Source organism: Labeo rohita, unplaced genomic scaffold (genome assembly GCF_022985175.1).
Source record: "Labeo rohita strain BAU-BD-2019 unplaced genomic scaffold, IGBB_LRoh.1.0 scaffold_197, whole genome shotgun sequence".
Taxonomy (NCBI): Eukaryota; Metazoa; Chordata; class Actinopteri; order Cypriniformes; family Cyprinidae; genus Labeo; species Labeo rohita.
Window position 1 is genome coordinate 44,180 of NW_026128187.1, and position 19,280 is coordinate 63,459.

General features: G+C 34.6%; 1 protein-coding gene across 3 annotated transcripts; it reads right to left on the bottom strand.

The window, feature by feature from the left end:
* Positions 1 to 5,970: 5,970 nt before the first annotated feature.
* Positions 5,971 to 10,864, bottom strand: LOC127159187 (monocyte chemotactic protein 1B-like). Of its 3 annotated transcripts, none has more exons than XM_051102084.1 (3): positions 10,445 to 10,864; positions 6,332 to 6,452; positions 5,971 to 6,206 (listed from the first exon to the last, which is right to left on the bottom strand). In XM_051102084.1, the coding sequence occupies exons 1-3, from the start codon at positions 10,503 to 10,505 to the stop codon at positions 6,086 to 6,088; spliced, it is 303 nt and encodes a 100-aa protein (XP_050958041.1). In that variant the 5' UTR covers positions 10,506 to 10,864; the 3' UTR covers positions 5,971 to 6,085. The 3 variants fall into 3 exon arrangements, with proteins under 3 accessions (XP_050958041.1, XP_050958039.1, XP_050958038.1); XM_051102082.1 differs by lacking the exon at positions 6,332 to 6,452 and adding an exon at positions 10,184 to 10,304; XM_051102081.1 differs by lacking the exon at positions 10,445 to 10,864 and adding an exon at positions 6,607 to 6,760.
* Between the last annotated feature and the right edge of the window lie 8,416 nt (positions 10,865 to 19,280).

Below are 19,280 nucleotides of genomic sequence, written 5' to 3' on the forward strand. Positions count from 1 at the left end.
GACAGCTGGGTTACTTACCCATCTGTTAAGTTTAGCAAACACAAATATCTAAATTGTTACTTAGTACAACTTAACATTTCAAGTTGACTGAACCTAAAATTAAGGCAGCAGGATAAATTTTAAGCTGACTCAACAAATTGTTTTTTTATTTTTTACAGTGAAGAACAAGCAAAGAGATCAAACACCCTCAACAAAAAAGGTAAAACAGCGATATAAGAATATTCCAAAGTTGAGGGAGAACATGAGATGGGAGTTTTTCGACATACCCTTACTGTCATGAACCAGAACAAAAACCGTACAGGCAGAGTAAGACAAGATGAGCGTTTGGCATTAAAAAGTATATAAATTGTATTCTTTTTATGAAAATAACCAATCGCTACGCTAGATAAGACCCTTCTTTCTCGGCTGGGATTACAACCGCATTTGAGATCGTTTGAAGCTGTATGTAAACTTTTTTAGAAGTTCAAAATCGGGGCACCATATCAGTCCATTATATGGAGAAAAATGCTGAAATTATGTCTACATAATTAAAGGTAAATTTCATAGATTTGTCTTGCATGCTGTAAACTGTAATTAGTTGCAACCAGCACAGTCGGTCATTTGAAACATAACAGCGGTGCATTTAGTGCTTTTCACTAATCCCATATATGATTGCAGAAAAAATATGTTTACTGAAAATTAATGGAGCAACAGACTTTGTTATACTTTGATGTCGGTTCTAAACTTTATCTATAATCACTAAAAGCTTTTACTGTGGAAAAAAGGATAGTTCACATAAAAATTAATTACTCACCCTCATGTCTGTCACGCTTCAGGCAGGAACAGACTAACAACGACGTAATGAAACGAACAGTCTTTAATAATCCACAAGAAACACAGGGAAATAACATAAACATCCAACAAAGCAAGAGGGAAAACACACGCTATATATACACAGACTGATTTACAAACACAGGTGCGGACAATGAGGGAGAAACCAAAACACACAGAGCTGCAGGGGGAAATGATGGTAGAAACCAACTAAAGAGTCCAGGGGTGTGACAATGTCGTTCCAAACCCGTAAGACCTTCGTTCATCTTCGGAATACGAATTAAGATATTTTTCTATAAATAAGTATTTACCAGCAGAGAAATGCACACGCATGCGTCATACTACAAATAATAGCGGAGGACTGTGTCTGGAGAGAAGAAATCGTTGAAATAAGTTGTTATTTTTGTTTTCTTTGTGCACAAGAAGTATTCTCATTACTTTACATTACAGTTGAACGTCTGATGTAACATGGACTATATTTTAACGATGTTCTTACTACCTTTCTGGGTCTTGGATAAAATAATTATAATTAGCTAAAATGTGTTCAAGGGAGCATGTGTTATTATGAACGATCACCACTAGAAGACACTTTTAAAAGTTCACTTTTATTATACGCCATTTGCCTCATTCAGTTTGGTTCTGAAAATCTTAACAGGATACTTACACAGTAGCTGGTATGGGACATTTGCTTTTGACACTACCCGCCTTGGTACTGATTTTTATGTTGCCTGATATTATTTTTTTGACTCTCAAAGTGATGGTTGCCATTGACTTGCATTTTTATGACCCTCCAAGGACCACCTACATGTTGGATGGCTTGAAGGTTAGTAAATTAACATAAATGTTTCTTTTTTGGGATGAACTATCTCTTTAATGTATCTCATACTCTAAAGTAAAAGGAATAATTCACCCAAAAATGAATATTCTGTCATCATTTACACACTAATGTCATTCATATGAGTTTCTTCTGTGGAACATAAAGGGATATTCTGAAGAAAGTTAACTTTTTTCCATACAATTGAAGTGGATGGTGACCAGTGGTTCTCAGGCTGTAAAAAAAACTTAAAACATCATAAAATCATTATAAAATTCATTATAAAAGTTTTATAAAAATTATAAAAGTCATTATTCATTAAAGAGCCTTTATATTCACACTTCACAGACATGGTGTCAGTTCCCTTTCAAATTGTAAATTTAAAATACAGGATCTTGAACATTTTGTAATTAATTTTTTTTTTTTTTTTTTTTTTAGTGTTGCATGGTGTTTCACGGTTTTGAGTGAATAATTACAAAACTTTCATCTTTGGGTAAACTGTCATTTTTTAAGAAAATGAAAGTGAAAATTTCAGAGATGAATATTCAGAGAAAATATATCATGCACAGAATAACTTTTCTCATTATACTGAGTAGGACATATTCCTCTAACAGGTATCCAAGTAAATATACTTCTGAGGATCAACATTGTGGTACGACCCATTTGAATGGTTTCATTTCTTCTTTCTAATTCTGTACTTCTCCTCAGTGTTACAAGAAAGAACCTAATTCTTGCTTCCTTCAAGTCATCTCACTCTGAATATTTCACAAAGGCAGCACTTGACTTTCTCATACTGCTTTGACTGAGAAATAAATATTAGTATTTCTGTCTATATATCAGTTTTCTTTAATTGTCTATTTTACTAGACCACTTCTTATAACTGAGAATTATGTCAATGGAAATACATACAGTTCATATCTACTTTCAAATATGGCTGACCTAGATTAGTCAACTTCATCAGACTTACTGAAAAGATACACTATTTAAATGTAATCCTCCACAGCACAAAACTATAATCAGCTTTATCACGCACAGACAAAGATCCAAAACAAAGTCTTTAATAATATCCACAAGTAAATTCAAAGAAAGGCAGACAAGCAAACAAAACCACAACACATATGACATCAGACAAAGGAATTGAGCCAAACTGGGAGAATAAATAGACAGGAACTGATGAAATAATAAATGAGACACCAGGAACAAAATGATTAATCAAATTAGCTGAAGAACTAGGTCAACAAACAAGGAAGTTCAAGAGACTCATATGCAACTATTACAGAAGGTTCAAATGTTCACTGATGCTTCAGAAGGAAAGAGGCGTAATCCTTTGAACAGAATAAAGATGTGTAGACTACATTTTTCTTGTTTTGCTTAAATATTATATTTTTTTTCAGCTACATTTCCCAGAAGACAAATAAGTTAAATTGACCCTGATCTTCAAATTCAAAAAGTTTTCACTCCCCAACTATTAATGCATGTTTTTTTTTTTTTTTTTTTTTTTTTTTTTTTTTTGCTCTGAAGCATCAGTGAGTGTTTGAACCTTCTGTAATAGTTGCCTATGAGTCCCTCAGTTGTCTTCAGTGTGAAAAGATGAATCTCAAAATCATACAGTCATTATTGGAAAAGGTTCAAATACACGGAAATGCTGGAAAACCAAAGAATTTGTGGGACCTGAAGGATTAGTCTGAACAACAGCAGGAAGTTTAACTGTTCAGGACAAACAAGGGACTCATGAACAACTATCACTAAACAAAAAACACAGCTGTGGATCATTCGGGTAACAACACATTAAGAATCAAGCGTATGTAAACATTCATAACTTTTCTTAATGTTCACTGCTTTTTGTATTGTGTCATATTTGCATCTCTATATTGTACAGTTCTGTAAAGTATATTTTGGTTAAATTTGGCTTTGCTAGTCTTACATTAGAGTAACAAAACCGTTTTCTTCACTTTGCAAGAATATAATCCATATTAGATTACAATAAAATGATTTAATAATGAAGAGGTGACTCTGAATAAACACCCATTAAAAGTGTGTAATATTTGTCTGTAAATGTCTTTTTGAAACATTTACATTGAGATAAATTAATTGTATGTTATGAGGATTTGAGGAAGTGTTTTTGTTGTCTGGAAGAAAATTTGTGAATCAATGGAATGGATTTAAACACTGTTAATATCATTTTTTTATTACTTTTATTGTTATATTTATGTATTAAATGTTTTTTTATTGCACATCTATATTTACTACTGACTTTTAAATAAAAATAAAATAAGTTTAAATAAAATGTAAATGAAAAGACTAAATGCAAAAATCCAGGGAAAGGAAAAAACATCACGACATGATAAATTTATCATTTATATTTTATTTAAACAGCTGGATCCATTTACACAGATTATTTTGTAATATATATATATATATATATATATATATTAGTGGTTAGATATACAATATGAAATGCAGAGATCAAATAGAAACAGTATAGCTTCTTTTAGACTGTAAGGCTCTTTGAGTCTTTGCTGTAGTAGTAGTTGTCGATGCAGCAGCAGTTGTTTTTGATTCTGTGGCTGTTGTTTTTGTAGCAGTTGTTGTTGTAGTGAGACTTTCATGCAAATCCATTTCTGAGTATTAACAATGTAGAATGAGAGTTGTTTCTACCTCTTCCTTTTGCTCATCCTTTTTCTGCTTTGCCACTCATATGTGAAAGTGGAAGGTAGGGTACTTTTCTTTCAAATTCACTGAAAATGTGCTTCAGGAAAACAAAACACAGCTTCCTGTTTTTTCAGGCCTGTCTACTTCAGCAAGATTTTATTGAAGTTAGTACTAAACTAAGAGACCACAGTCTGTAGCCTCTTTGTAAATTAGGATCACTGTTACTATATTTAAAATAAGGCACACTGTGCATTAACTTCTATGCTTAGAAACAAGAAATCACAACTTGCAAATTATGCTCATACAACAATACTACACTTTGAAAAGACGATTCTACTTTGAGAAATGATACTAATATTATGACACAAATACAGTATTGCCTTCACCAACCGTTTACAACTTCTCAAATACAATACACCATTTTTAAAAGACATTGTGGTTTTACTGTAGTTAGACAATTGAAATTAATTTTTATTTGAACTGTAAATGCTTTTATGTGAGAAACGGACACAAAACCCTTACAAATAGTGAAACAGAAAGAGCAGACGTTTTTACAACCCCGAAAAGATGACCATTAACATTACCAACACTGTCAGAAAAAAAGTACAGTTCTGTCGCTGGGGCGGTACCCTAAGGTACAAAGTGAAAAGGTACAAATATGTACTGTTTAGGGGTAGGTAAGGTACAAAAATGTACCTTTTCACTTTTGTACCATAGGGTACCTCCCCAGCAACAGAAATTTACTTTTTACTTTATTTTTTCTGAGAGTGAATAACCAACAGACCACTTTTCATTCATATGTTAATATTAGTGTGTGTATTTGCAGTATGCAGTAACCTTTATCACAGTTATTCTGTGGTAATTTGGGTATCTTTCATGCCTATAAAATAATGAAGCATCAGTTGCTTAAAAAGGCCATTTAAATCCCTATTTTGTTTCAATTCAACAGTTCCTATTTTGTTTCAATTCTATGAATTATTGTTATTATTATGTTTTAAGTAATTTTAGGGAAGCTGAGATGACAGACTGTTTCTAATGCCTTTTCATTGTCTAATGAGAAGTACAGTTAACCTGCTTCACAGAACTAAAATATACAAAAGTAATCAAAAACAGAGCAGGTCTTCTTTTATTTACAGTAAGAAAAATTTGTGATTTGCCTGGTAGTGAAACATTCACTTTTAAAAAAATCAGTCAGACTAAAACAATAATTCATAATTAAAGAGGAAAAAAGGGAGTCTTTAGAAATTTCTGAAGATTCACCTGGGGATCTACAGTACAGGGTCCTTTTTTTAAAAAATCAAAAGACAACTTTTGAGTTTGAGTTTTGAGTTTCTCAAAATCTTTATGTAGATTTTCTTTCTTGATTGATTTTTGTTTTAGAATACAATTATAATGCAAACAGTCTATTGCAAATAGTAACCTAATAATCCTTGTAATCTTACAGTTAGAGTGGACAAGATTTTTTTAGCATGGTTTTATCATCTATAATAGTTTGGGAAAACATTTGCATATTTGCATAATATCTAATGTATTCCAGCATAGTTTCATCTTTTATCTTTGTCATTGAAAGTCTATCAGACTGAAAACTTTCACCATTAGATGCCATAACTGACACACATTTTAATAGAACTTATTATACTTGTATCCAATAGAGAATAAAAACATTACTACATCATGATAATTTTATTATTGAAAAATTTATTATTAAAACAGCTGAATCCAATCACATAAACTATTCTGTAAATAAAATATTTCATATACACATTGGAAATAGTACAAGGTTTGAATATACAATATGAAATGCACAGTTCAAATAGAAACAGTGTGGCTTTTGTCCACTGTTGTTCTTTTGTCCACTTTATTAACATGGTGGCTCACCCAGGTGATCTCAGGATCTACACAGAACTTTTTCCCTGCACTTGTCTTAAACCTGAGAGGGAAGACACAATAATAAGGTTTATATCAAAGTTTATTTAATGGAGTGTCTCATTCAGATTGACTTTGAGATTTGAAAGACTTTGAGTTTGAAAATGAGATAATGTTGATGTTACTCACACAATAGCACGTTTGGGACAGTTGCTGTTGGTCCAGGAGTAAGATGCCACCAGTTTCACAGGAATTTTCACGTTAGAGAACTCTACACAGCACTCTGGTGGTGTATTAGCTGCTTCAGAAGCTGAAATATTGACAAATAACACAAACGTTTTCAATGTGACTATATCACAGCATTTTAAATCACCAAATGCAACAAATGAAACTGCTATAAATAATATGAAAACAATATATTTCGTCTTCAGAAAAAATAAAAAAAAAAAAAAAAGAGCGCTCACCACTTGTCATCTGCACAGAGCAGAAGATCACCAGGAACAGCACAGACATCAGGCTTCTCATTCTTCAAGATGTTTCTTCACAATGACAGAAAGAATCTGTAGATGTTCTGTAGAGCTTGAAGATCTCAGAGTTAGATGTCAGAGAATAATGTCTGAGCACCTTCTTATATACATAGTCGGAGACATATTCCTGACATTCATGCAAATCCATTTCTGAGTATCAACATTGTAGAATGAGAGCTGTTTTTAGCTCTTCCTTTCCCTCATCCTTTTTCTGCTTTGTTGCTCATGTGAAATTGTGACAAGTAGTTTTCTTTTAGATTCACTGAAAACATGCTTCAGCAAAACAACACACAGCTTCCTCTTTTTCAGGCCTGTCAAGCTCAGCATTACATTCAATAAATCAAGAGATATTAATGATCAAATCTGAGTTGTGCTGTCACCAAATATCAGGTGCTTGACCTTGACCCCTTACTCACATGTAAACCCAAAGACCTTGATTAACTGGTTCAGATGTCTTTAAATTAACTACAAATTTAAGATGTTGGACCACTAGAAACATGACAGAGAACCACTGCTCTAAGAAAACAAAACCACTTCTTGTTTCTAGTGAGAGTTGTTGGTCTAATAGAGAATCACTAGTTAAACTGATTCTCAGAATTAAAACATGTAAATGTAATGATTGGAAAATGCAACTTTTCACTTGCAGTTAGTGTCTGGGACAAATGCTACTAGTCCAGTAGTAAGACGCTATCAATTTCACATTAGTGAACTCTCTAGAACACTTTGATTGTGCTGTATCAAGTACTACAGCTGAAATATCCCCAATCAGACAAATATAATTAATCTGTATGTTCATGCACACAAATGACAACAAAAGGTTTTGAGAAAAGGTTTTGAGCAAACGACAGTTCTGTCATTACTCACCCATATTGTTCTAAACCCGCAAGACCTTTGTTCATCTTTGGAACACAAATAAAGATATTTTTTCATGAAATCCGAAAGCTTTTTGACTCTGCATAGACAGCAACACAACTATCACATTTATGGCCCAGAAAGGTAGTAAGGACATCATTAAAATAGTCCATGTGACATCAGTGGTTCAACTGTAATGTCATGAAGCTATGAGGATACGTTTTGTGTGCAAAGAAAACAAAAATAACAACTTCATTCAATAATTTCTTCTATTATAGGTACATCTCTGCCACCATTCATGAGAGTATGACGATGCACACATGCATTTTATTTAATGACAGAATTTTTATTTTGGGGTGATCTTTTCATTTAACAAGTATTTCAATATTATTCAATTCAACTTTTCAACTATATTTCACATATTACAGTTTTTCTCAGTCGCATTGGTACATTTCTTGAATCATCCTTAACATTTGCAAAGCAGCAAGTGCATTTCTCTAAACAATTATGGTAAAGGCGAGTCTCTTGAATATCTAAAGATTCATCCAGAGATTGACAAAGTCCTTTTAGAAACTCACAAGACAACATGAGTTTCTCAGAAACTTTCTGCACATTTTCTTTTTTACTTATTTTTGTTTTAGAATACAATTATAATTCAAACAGTCCACTGCAAATTGTAATCTTGTCTTGTAATCTTATAGTTACACTGGACAAGAATTTTTTGTATGGTTTTATCATCTGTAATACTTTGGGAAAACTTTGCATAATATCTAATGTATTCCATTGTTTCCTCTTTTATCTTTGTCATTGAAAATTTATCAGACTGAAAATTTCCACCATTAGATGGCAGAATATGACTGCAGGACTATCACAAAGTACATAAAGCTGCATACTGTATTTTATTTTGATAATTCTGTTAACACAAAGTGTATAGCATTTTAGTGTCTACATGAGAAGGGAAATGTATTGCTAAAACAGATTTGTTTATAGTCACATTTAGAAAATTCATAATAGCCTGAGTTATTTAAAACAAATGTGCTGTTTCTTCATGAAACTGAATATACCTGTATGCAATAGACAATAAAAACATTAATACATTATGACAATTTTATCATTGATATTTTATTAAATCAAATGGACCCAATCACATAGATTATTCTGTAAATAAAATATTTTTTATACATATTGGAAACAGCAGAAGGTTTAAATATACAATATGAAATGCACATTTTAAGTAGAAACAGTGTAGATTCTTTTAGACTGTGAGAGTCTGAGTTTGTGCTGTGGTAGAAGTTGTTGATGCAGCAGCAGTTGTTGTTGTAGCATTGGTTGTTCTTTTGTTCACTTTATCAACATGGTGGCTCACCCAGATGGTCTCTGGATCTACACAAAACTCATTTCCTGCAGTTGTCTTAAACCTGAGATGGAAGACACAAAAATAAGACTTACATCAAAGTTTGTTTAATGGAGTGTCTCATTCAGATTGACTCCACAGTTTGAAAATGAGATAATAATTGATAATAAACTCAGATAGCACGTCTGGCACATCTTGCTGCTGGTCAAGTAGTAAGAACTCACCAGTTTCACAGGAATCTTCACATTAGAGCACTCTACACAGCACTTTAAGTGTGCTGATTCAAGTGCACTGGTAGCTGAAATATGAAGAAATAAGATAAAAGTTTGATCATATCACAGCATTTTCACAAAATAATTATAAAACAATACATAATAATTTGAAAAAATAATTTGAAAACAATACATTTTGTCTTTACAGTAAGAAAAATATGTGATTTACCTGGTAGTTAAACAATCACTTTAAAAAAGCTGTCAGTCAGGCTAAAACAATATTTCATAATTAAAGAGAGAAAAAAAAGGGAGTCTGGAAATTTCTGAAGATTCACCTGGAGATCTAGTATAGGGTCATTTTAAAAACTCAAAAGACAACATTAGTTTCTTAAAATTTTTATGTACATTTTCTTTCTTTATTGATTTTTGTTTTGGAATACAATCATAATGCCAACAGTCTATTGCAAATAGTAATCTTATAATCATTGTAATCTTACAGTTAGAGTGGACAAAAACTTTTAGCATGTTTTATCATCTATAATAGTTTGGGAAAACTTTGCATAAAATCTAATGTATTCCAGCATAGTTTAATCTTTTATCTTTGTCATTGAAAGTCTATCAGACTGAAAACTTCCACCATTAGATGCCATAACTGACACAAATTTGAATAGAATTTATTATACTTGTACACAGTAGAGAATAAAATCATTACTACATCTTTATAATTTTATCATTGATATTTTATTAAAACAACTGAATCCAATCACACAAATTTATTCAGTAAATAAAATATTTCATATACACATTGGAAATAGTACAAGGTTTGAATATACAATATGAAATGCACAGTTCAAATAGAAACAGTGTGGCTTTTGTCCACTGTTGTTCTTTTGTCCACTTTATTAACATGGTGGCTCACCCAGGTGATCTCAGGATCTACACAGAACTTTTTCCCTGCACTTGTCTTAAACCTGAGAGGGAAGACACAATAATAAGGTTTATATCAAAGTTTATTTAATGGAGTGTCTCATTCAGATTGACTTTGAGATTTGAAAGACTTTGAGTTTGAAAATGAGATAATGTTGATGTTACTCACACAATAGCACGTTTGGGACAGTTGCTGTTGGTCCAGGAGTAAGATGCCACCAGTTTCACAGGAATTTTCACGTTAGAGAACTCTACACAGCACTCTGGTGGATTATTAGCTGCTTCAGAAGCTGAAGTATTAATAAATAACACAAAAGTTTCCAATGTGACTATATCACAGCATTTTAAATCACCAAATACAACAAATGAAACTTCCATAAATAATATGAAATGATATGAATAATGAAAATGAGTGAAAAAGAGTGCTCACCACTAGTCATCTGCACAGAGCAGAAGATCACCAGGAACAGCACAGACATCAGGCTTCTCATTCTTCAAGATGTTTCTTCACAATGACAGAAAGAATCTGCAGATGTTCTGTAGAGCTTGAAGATCTCAGAGTAGATGTGCGTAAGGGGACTCGTCAGAAGTGTGAACAGATAACAAGACAAGAACGTAATCCTATAAACAGGCAGAACGTCAAAATACCAGTGAGCAGTCCAAAGTAACAAATGAACAAGGCAATGAAACCACACAAAAACTATGGCAATGAAAACAAGGCAAAACTATGACTATGAAACAAAACAATGACCATGGAAATAACAAAACAAGGCAATGAAACAGGGAAAACGCTTGGTAGAGTCCGCACAGGCAAAACAATACTTCGCAACCTCCTTCTTCTTCTTTTGTTGAATGGCCGTTCACTCCGTAGGAGCATTACCGCCACCTACTGTATATCTTATGCAGCTGGGTGATGAATCTGTATTTTATTTATTAAAATTGTATTATTTAAAAAATAAAAATAAAAAATACCCCACCCACCCCAAAGGATCAGATCCCAGGCTTCAGCTGACGCTGCGTGTTCAGCTCCTCCAGCTTCCACACTGGGCTCCTCAGCCTTCAAGGCAGACAGAGGCACGATGCTCCTCATCCTCAGACACTATAGTTCTATATCCTATAACCTAGTCCTGTAACCTCCAAAAAAGTTAAAACAGCCCTATATATCTGATTATCACTTAAGCCCTTCCCCAGAAGATCCACAATACACACTGGCCTTACACTATTAAAAAGACTGTCACACTGACCATCATACTTACCACACTTAAAAAGCACATGCTTAACTGTTTCTAAGATACCACATTCATTACACATCCCACTTTCATGCTTACCCATTAATGCTAGTGTTGAATTTAACCCCATATGTCCCATTCTTAGTCTAGAGATCATTACTTCTTCCTTTCTGTGTCTCCATAAAACTGTTCTTTTTTTCCCTACTGATTTCACAATATTATAATACCACTTAATGGTGCTGCTATTTTCCCATCTTTGTTGCCATATTCTTATTAATTTCCTATTAATCACTGATTTTATCTCACTTCTACCCAGAGGCACCTTAACATCCACCATGTTTTTCTTTAATGCCTCTTTTGCTAATTTGAAGAATCTGAGCAAATTAAAATCCTGTCTGGCCTAACCTGTTCTACCCATTGCAATTCTACTATAATTGCAGTTAATTCAGTAGAGTACACAGACAATTTATTACTTAGCCTTAGACTTATTTCCATCTTAAAACATAGAATGTATACTCCTATGCCCACTTTTTGTTCAATTGGATCCTTAGATCCATCTGTATAAATCTGTACAAAAGAATAAAAATGTTCTCTCATAAAAACATTAATTTCATAACTATTACTATATAATTCTTCTGCTTTTTCCTGGGCCTCCAGTAACCTCATTTCAACAACAGGTTCAGGAATATTCCATACCGACACACCACTTAATGGCATGTTAGGACAGATTGCTTCATCCTCTAGACCACAATCCTTGACCCACTGTTCATATTTCCATCCAAAGCTATTTCCTCCATTCTTTTTATATTCCCAACAGTCATTGAGTATTATGCGTGTACAGTGATTCTTATTACTACCCTTTAAGTTAACCCAATACATCATTGCAAGCTTTTCTCCTCTCAAATCTAGTGGCATCTCCCCCATTTCAACCCTAATAGCATCCACAGCAGATTCTAAGTGCTCTAGACTGTATATTATCCAGTTTCTTTAACTGAGATTTAGCTGCAGCACCATACACTGCATATCCATAATCTAAACTAGAACGTATTAGGGCTTGATATATAACAGTGCACTTTTCCTAGCTCCCCATTCATACTTTGTTATTGAGGTCATACAATTTATTACACCTTTGCATTTGTTTTCAATTTTCTTAATATTTTGTTTCCAATTCATATTTGAACTCTGTCACTCTTTCTAACAGTTGATCATATAATTTCAATGTAATCTGTTTTCTTTTTCTTTGAAAAAAAAACATATATTGAGTCTTTGATACTGAAAACTTCATTCCCCAATCCACTGACCATCTTTCAACTTCATTTATAGTTTCTTGTATTGCTTTAACTACACTGTAAAAAAAAATCCTGTAAAAAAAACGGCAAAAAGACTGGCAGCAGGGATTCCAGAGATACTCCGTTAAATTACAGGAAATCACCATTTCTCAAAATTACAAGCAAAGACTGTAAAAATACAGGACAAACTTTATGGTCAAAACTCATTAAATTACAGTATATTATCGTTGATAATATACAAAAATTATGTTAAATTACATAGAAAAAGTCAACTTTCAGGTTAATTGCCATAAATTTAAGGTTTTAATTAGTTATTTTATAGAACTGATCTGTCCATCTACAGTAATTTACTTTTAAACTACCATTTTTCCATGTACAATAACTAAGAAATAATTTATAAAAATGCAGTAAATGCGTATTTTTTAAAGGATTAATCCTTCTTTTTACAGAAAAATTAAAAGGTATGTATAAGTTATTTTATGTCTACCTGGAATAATTTTGTTAAAATACAGATATTAACTACAATAATCAAGAAATGTTGCATAAAAATGTTGTAAATTCGTAATACAAAGACAATGTCTGTAGATATACATTTTAATCATTCATTTTCCAGAAATATTACAGTTTAAAATGTTTGGACAGTAGAGAATACAGCACAGTACTTAGAAATGCATAAAAACAACAGCAACATTTTCAGCCAATTTCTGTAAAATTAACAACATATTCTACAGTCACAGTAATAGTCATTTTACAGAAGCATTGTATGTCAAGTTAAATGAATAATAAAATTATAGGAAACACGTTTAGTACATAATTTAGAACATGCAAAAATACCTACATACAAGAGACAACTGCTGTATACCTGTGTACATTTACAATGACATTTTATCCAAAGCAACATACAATATCCCAGTTAGTCTAACACAGTAGACATAGTAGTTTTTTAATAAACAGAAAGTGTTAGTATTAAATGGATAGTTTCTGTGTATATGACTTTCTTCTTTCAGACAAACACAATCAGAGTTATATCAATAAACTCCCTGGCTCTTCCAGGCTTTATAATGACAGTAAATGGCAGTTTGAAGCTCAAAAGTGCATCCATCCTTCATAAACGTACTCTACATAGTTCCAGGGGGTTAATAAAAGCCTTCTGAAGTGAAGCATACTTTACACTTTTTAAAGTAAAAAAAAAAAACTTGATTCTAGCAAAATGCTATGACATGACATGCTAAGCTACATCCTACATCATGCAATTTATGTTTAAGTTGACTCTGTATGGCTGTTTGACCTGAACATTAGTTATTTTACTTTATAAGGTGTAAAATATGCTTCGCTTCAGAAGTCCTTTATTAATCCACCGGAGCCATGTTGAGTAAGTTTATGAGGGATGGATGCACTTTGAGCTTCAAACTCATAGCAGATATTCACAGCCAATTTAAAGCCTAAAAGAGCCAGGATGTTTATTGATATAACTCCGATTGTTTTTGTCTGAAAGTAGAAAGTCATGTACACATACACATTTGTGTGACGTCACTCTCTTCAACTCATTAAAGACTGCACTCAGTGCCATATGCTGGATTAGTTGCAGAGGCTTGGTAGGACATGCTGGAAGGTCTGCTAAGAGAGAAGTACAGTAGTCCTGTTTAGAGAAAATAAGAGCTTGGACAAGCAGTTCTGTTGCATGCCCCATAAGGGCAAATCTGCAGGATCGGGCCACTGAAATGTGGTCAGTGAAGTTAATATGTGTCCACTGTAACACCAAAGTTGGGCTGGCTGAAAACATGAGCAGTTCTGTCTTGGCAAGGTTGAGTTGATGGTCATTCAACATTCAGCAAGGCATTTCTGTTCAGAGATGGGAGCAGTAACCGTCAGAAAATCCAGCTAGAATGAAAGGGAGAGATGTGTGTCACTACAATAGCAGTAATATGAAAAGCCATGTTTCTGAATGACAGACCCAATTATTTTAAACTCTAGGCCCAAATGACATGTTTTAATGGTCCTAGTTAATCCAAAAATTAATGTAAGCATTCAAAAAAGTTCAATATCAATAACAATACTTTGATTTCAGTACTGGTTCCTGCATTTTAAAGCCCTTGATGCCTTGCCACAGCCAGTGACCAGCACTTGATTTGGGCACATAAAGCATTCTGACATTTAATACTTCAAACAACGAGACATTTTTTGATACTCAATAGTTGAGGCAATTTGGTGAGTGCCTAAAAAGTATCAAAAAACGATACCCAGCCCTACCCAAAGTTGAAAATCTTGTTTTACTCACCCCCATGCATTCCAAGATGTCTTCTGCAAATCACTTTTGGAGTCCAAGATCTGTTGAGGCACAAAATGCATCTAAGTGGGTACACCAACATTCCGATTATTCAAAAATGTAATGTAGAAAGCATAAAGGTAACACTAGGGTTTAACTATAAACTTTTGCTTCTGCATAAAATGACAATGATTGTCAAACAATAAAATTCACAGACATCTTTTCATGCAGCCGTTTTACACTGATTTTAATTACACTGATGGTTAATTTATTCACCCCTTACCACATAGAAACTGACAATTATACACAAAGAACCATTTTAAAAAGAAAGAAACAAACAGCTACATGAAAAGAAAATACAGAATTTGTTGTATTATCATATGGCAGATTTAATAATAATAATAATAATATTATTATTATTATTATTATTATTAGGGATGGGACGATACACCTACCTCCCGATTCGATACGATTCCCATACTTGGGTGCCGATACGATATGTATTGCGATTTTTTTAAGAATTCCGATTCTACAAGTATTGCGATTCAATATTGTAATGTGTTGCGATTTTGTTTTTTCTCTCTAGACCATATGGAAAAATGTGAATAGTACACAATATATACACAATAAAAAAAACATTTTAGCATTTTTCCTGTTTTATTTCAGTTTATAACAAACTAAATATTTCAGCATAAACAACCACTAACTTATACAATGTCTCATTTAGAGTTCGTTGGCTTGCAGACGCTTCTGCTTTCTCAGGTTGCTTGGCGTTTAACTCTGGATGATGTCGAGCAAGATGCGCGCTCATTTTAGTTGTATTACCACAGTAGGTTACCAGTATTCGACAGAGTTTGCACACTGCTTTAGACATGTCTAGCTGTTCATTCCCTGGTAATTTGTGAAATCCAAAGTGTTTCCACACTTTGGATTTAAAGTGTGATGGTGCAGGCTGTATATCTCTTGCTGTCTTTCCTTCCGCCATTTTCAATTTTTCGTGTTTGCTAGTAAGAGATGTGACATCATGTAACCGATACAACACATCGCCCTCTGCTGAAATAAAAGACGTAACTTTCGTCCGCCTCGTTTATAAGTAAGTGCTAAAATAAAGCAATTGTATTTAATATGAATTAATATCGATTCTGGTGTAAAAAAATCGATTTTAAAATCGTAAATAAAAAAATCGCGATTGTTAGGTGAATCGATTTTTTGTCCCATCCCTAATTATTATTATCAATAATAACCAAAGTTCCACACCTGAATTGCCATGCTTGTCTGCTGTAGATCTCCACAGTCTTTCCACACGACCTGAAACTAATAATAATAATAATAATAATAATAATTTAATACTTTGTATTTCATTCAGACATTACAGTCTATACTCCACTGAGACAATGATCTGGAAACTGAGCAGGAAAGGTTAACAGTGATGCTTTGGTCCACCATGTGACTTTAGCTCAACTTATAGAAAGTAAATTTATATTACTTACTTTGACTTTGAGCTGCATCATATTACTGTCTACCAGGGGCGGACTGGCCATCGGGAGCACCGGGACATTTCCCGGTGGCCTGACGGTCGTTCTGGCCTGCCGGCTGCCGCTGTGCAGACGATCAGCCTGGCATGTGATAGGCTGGTGTGCAACTACGAATTAATTGACGGATCTCTCAATCTACGAATCAGGCAATGGCGGAGGGAAAATTACACTCCCACATGACCCAACGTCAGCGACGCACTGCCTAATATCTGGCTATATCCAGAGACAGGGTATATCTGACTAAATCGTTCAAAAAAATGGAGCGTAAACGCAAAGGAGGAGCAGAGAGGGAGCGTATAAAAAGGAAATTTTGATTATTTTGATTTTTCATTTCTAGTCTACAATATGTAGCCTACAATGTTTGTTTGTTTATTTATTTATTTTGAAAAGGTGACGAAGGAAGCAGCAGTAGCACTAGTGCTGCAAATGCTCCTGCTGTTGAGCTAGAGGTGGTGGACAGTTCAGCGTTTGAGTCAGAGCAGGAACCTTCAGGTAAAATTTAAGATAGGCAAAACTAAACATGCAGGCAGCAGGCTATACTTTTTAAACAACATGTGCTTTTTATGATTTATAAGATCAGTAGTAGGACTGTGATTTTGGGGACATACAACTGATGGCTGCACAATTATAAATACAGATTATTGAACACGCTTATTTCATATTGCAGAGCAACTAGATGTGCAGAGTGAGAGAGAGAAGGATTCAGGGAAAGATGAAGGAGACAGTGAAAGCCTTGATATCTCTTTTGATTATTTTGCCCGTCCACAGTCTAAGGATTTAGATTTTTTTTTAAAGTATCACCCAATTCAAACATCTGAAAGAGCCATTCCTGATGTATTCCATTCAAAAGATGGCACAAACAGAAAATGGCTGACATACAATGAAAGTAATCACTCCCTATTCTGCTCAGTATGTCTTGCATTTGCAAAACCTTTAGGCAGTGACAGTGCATTTGTCAAAGGAGGTATGCAGGCCTGGAAACATGCCCATCAGAGAGTACAGGAACATGAGAGAAGCAGTATCCATAGAGAAAGTGCTGAAGCCTTTTTTCTTAGAGTCAACAAAGCAGATATCCATACCCTTCTGACTGATAAGCAAATGACCGTCCATCGAGACCAGGTTAGAAAGAGAAGGCAGGTCTTGGAACGTGTGATTGATGTAGTGAAAGTTATTGGTAAATGTGGGCTAAGCTACAGAGGGCACAGTCATGAAGCTACAAATGACCTTGAAAACACGGCTATCAATCATGGTAACTTTCTTGAGCTCATACTTTTGCTGAGCAAGTATGATGTCTGCCTACAGGAACATGTTAGTGATTGTATTGAGAAGAAAAAGAAGCAGGTGAGAACTAAAGGAAGAGGGTCCATGGTAACTTTGATGTCCAAAACAACAGTAAATAAAGTAGTTGAATTAATAAGAAATATGATTCAACAGACAATTGCTGTTGAAGTGAGAAAGGCAGGGATGTTCTCAATACAAATTGACACAACACAGGATTTAACATCCAAAGACCAGTGTGCAGTAGTTCTGCGATATGTTACTGATGTTGTCCACGAGAAACTCATTGCAGTCATTGACTGTGAGTCATCAACTGGACAGTACTTTGTGGAGCTTGTGAAACAGACCCTGGAGAAGATGGACATAGACATCAAAAAGTGCATTAGTAATGCAACAGACGGAGCTGCAAACATGCAGGGACAATACAAAGGTTTCTCTGCATTGCTCACAGGAGCATCACCTAACCAAGTACACATATGGTGTTACTCACATGTCCTCAACCTTGTTCTAGCTGACACTACAGGGGTTGTTGTGGCAAGTGAGTCCCTTTTCTCACTACTGAATGACATTGCAGTGTTCATTCGTGATTCATACAAGCGCATGAAGCTATGGGAGGAAAACAGTGAGGACAAGAGACACAGACGGCTTGGTGTAATTGGTGAAACGCGCTGGTGGGCCAAAGATGAGGCCTTGAGGAAAGTATTTGGAAGGTTTGCAAAGCCTGACAATGCACTTTACACAGATCTGGTCATCACTATGGAAAAAATTGAAAAGGATGTGACCATGAAACCTGTCATCCGAAACAAGGCCCAAGGGTACAAGGCTGCTCTCCTAAAGTATGAGACCATACTGACAGCTTAGATTTTCCTCAGGATTTTTGAGCAGACAACCCCTCTCTCTAAATATTTACAAACAAGTGGCATGGATATTGCTTCAGCACAGCACTTGGTGACAGGAACAGAGGAGAGCTTGAGAAAGTGTGCCCGGGACTTTCAGGGTGTAATGAGGGCAGCAGATGACTTTGTTGAACGGGCCAATGGCATTCTGGAGAAGCTTGAGGACAGTGAGGCTGAAGTTCAGACTTCTCTCCCAGAGAAGAGAATTAGAAAACACAAGAGGCAACCAGGTGAGCTGGCACAAGATGAGCCTATTGCTAATGCAGACACTGACTACAAAATCAACATCCACAATGTGATCTTGGACACTGTTATTGAAAGCTTTCATAGCCGTTATGCAGAAAATGCAGTGCTGTGTTCAGATGTCTCCTGCATGGATCCTAGGAACTTCCCTGAAATCAGAGAAAAAGGCCTTCCAGGGACAGCCATGAAGGAGCTCAGCAAATGCCTACTGCAATTTGATGAACGTGCCAGTCTTGAGACATTGCAGGCTGAACTGATCAGCCTTGCACAGCACTGGGAAAGATTGAAACAATCACTAATGGAGAACTACAACATTAGGGGTGCTGCCTCTAATGATGAAGCAGGGGAAGGCTCTGAGGTTCCTAATGAAAGTGTGGAGTTTGTAAGCAGAAGTTGTTCCAAATGCAAAAACTGTCCAATATGCTGCTATCTCCTCCTGTCTCAGTACAATCTGCTTACTGATGCTTATCACATCATTGGTTTGGGCTACAAGTTCCTCCTCACACTATCTATTATCTATCTAGTTGCCT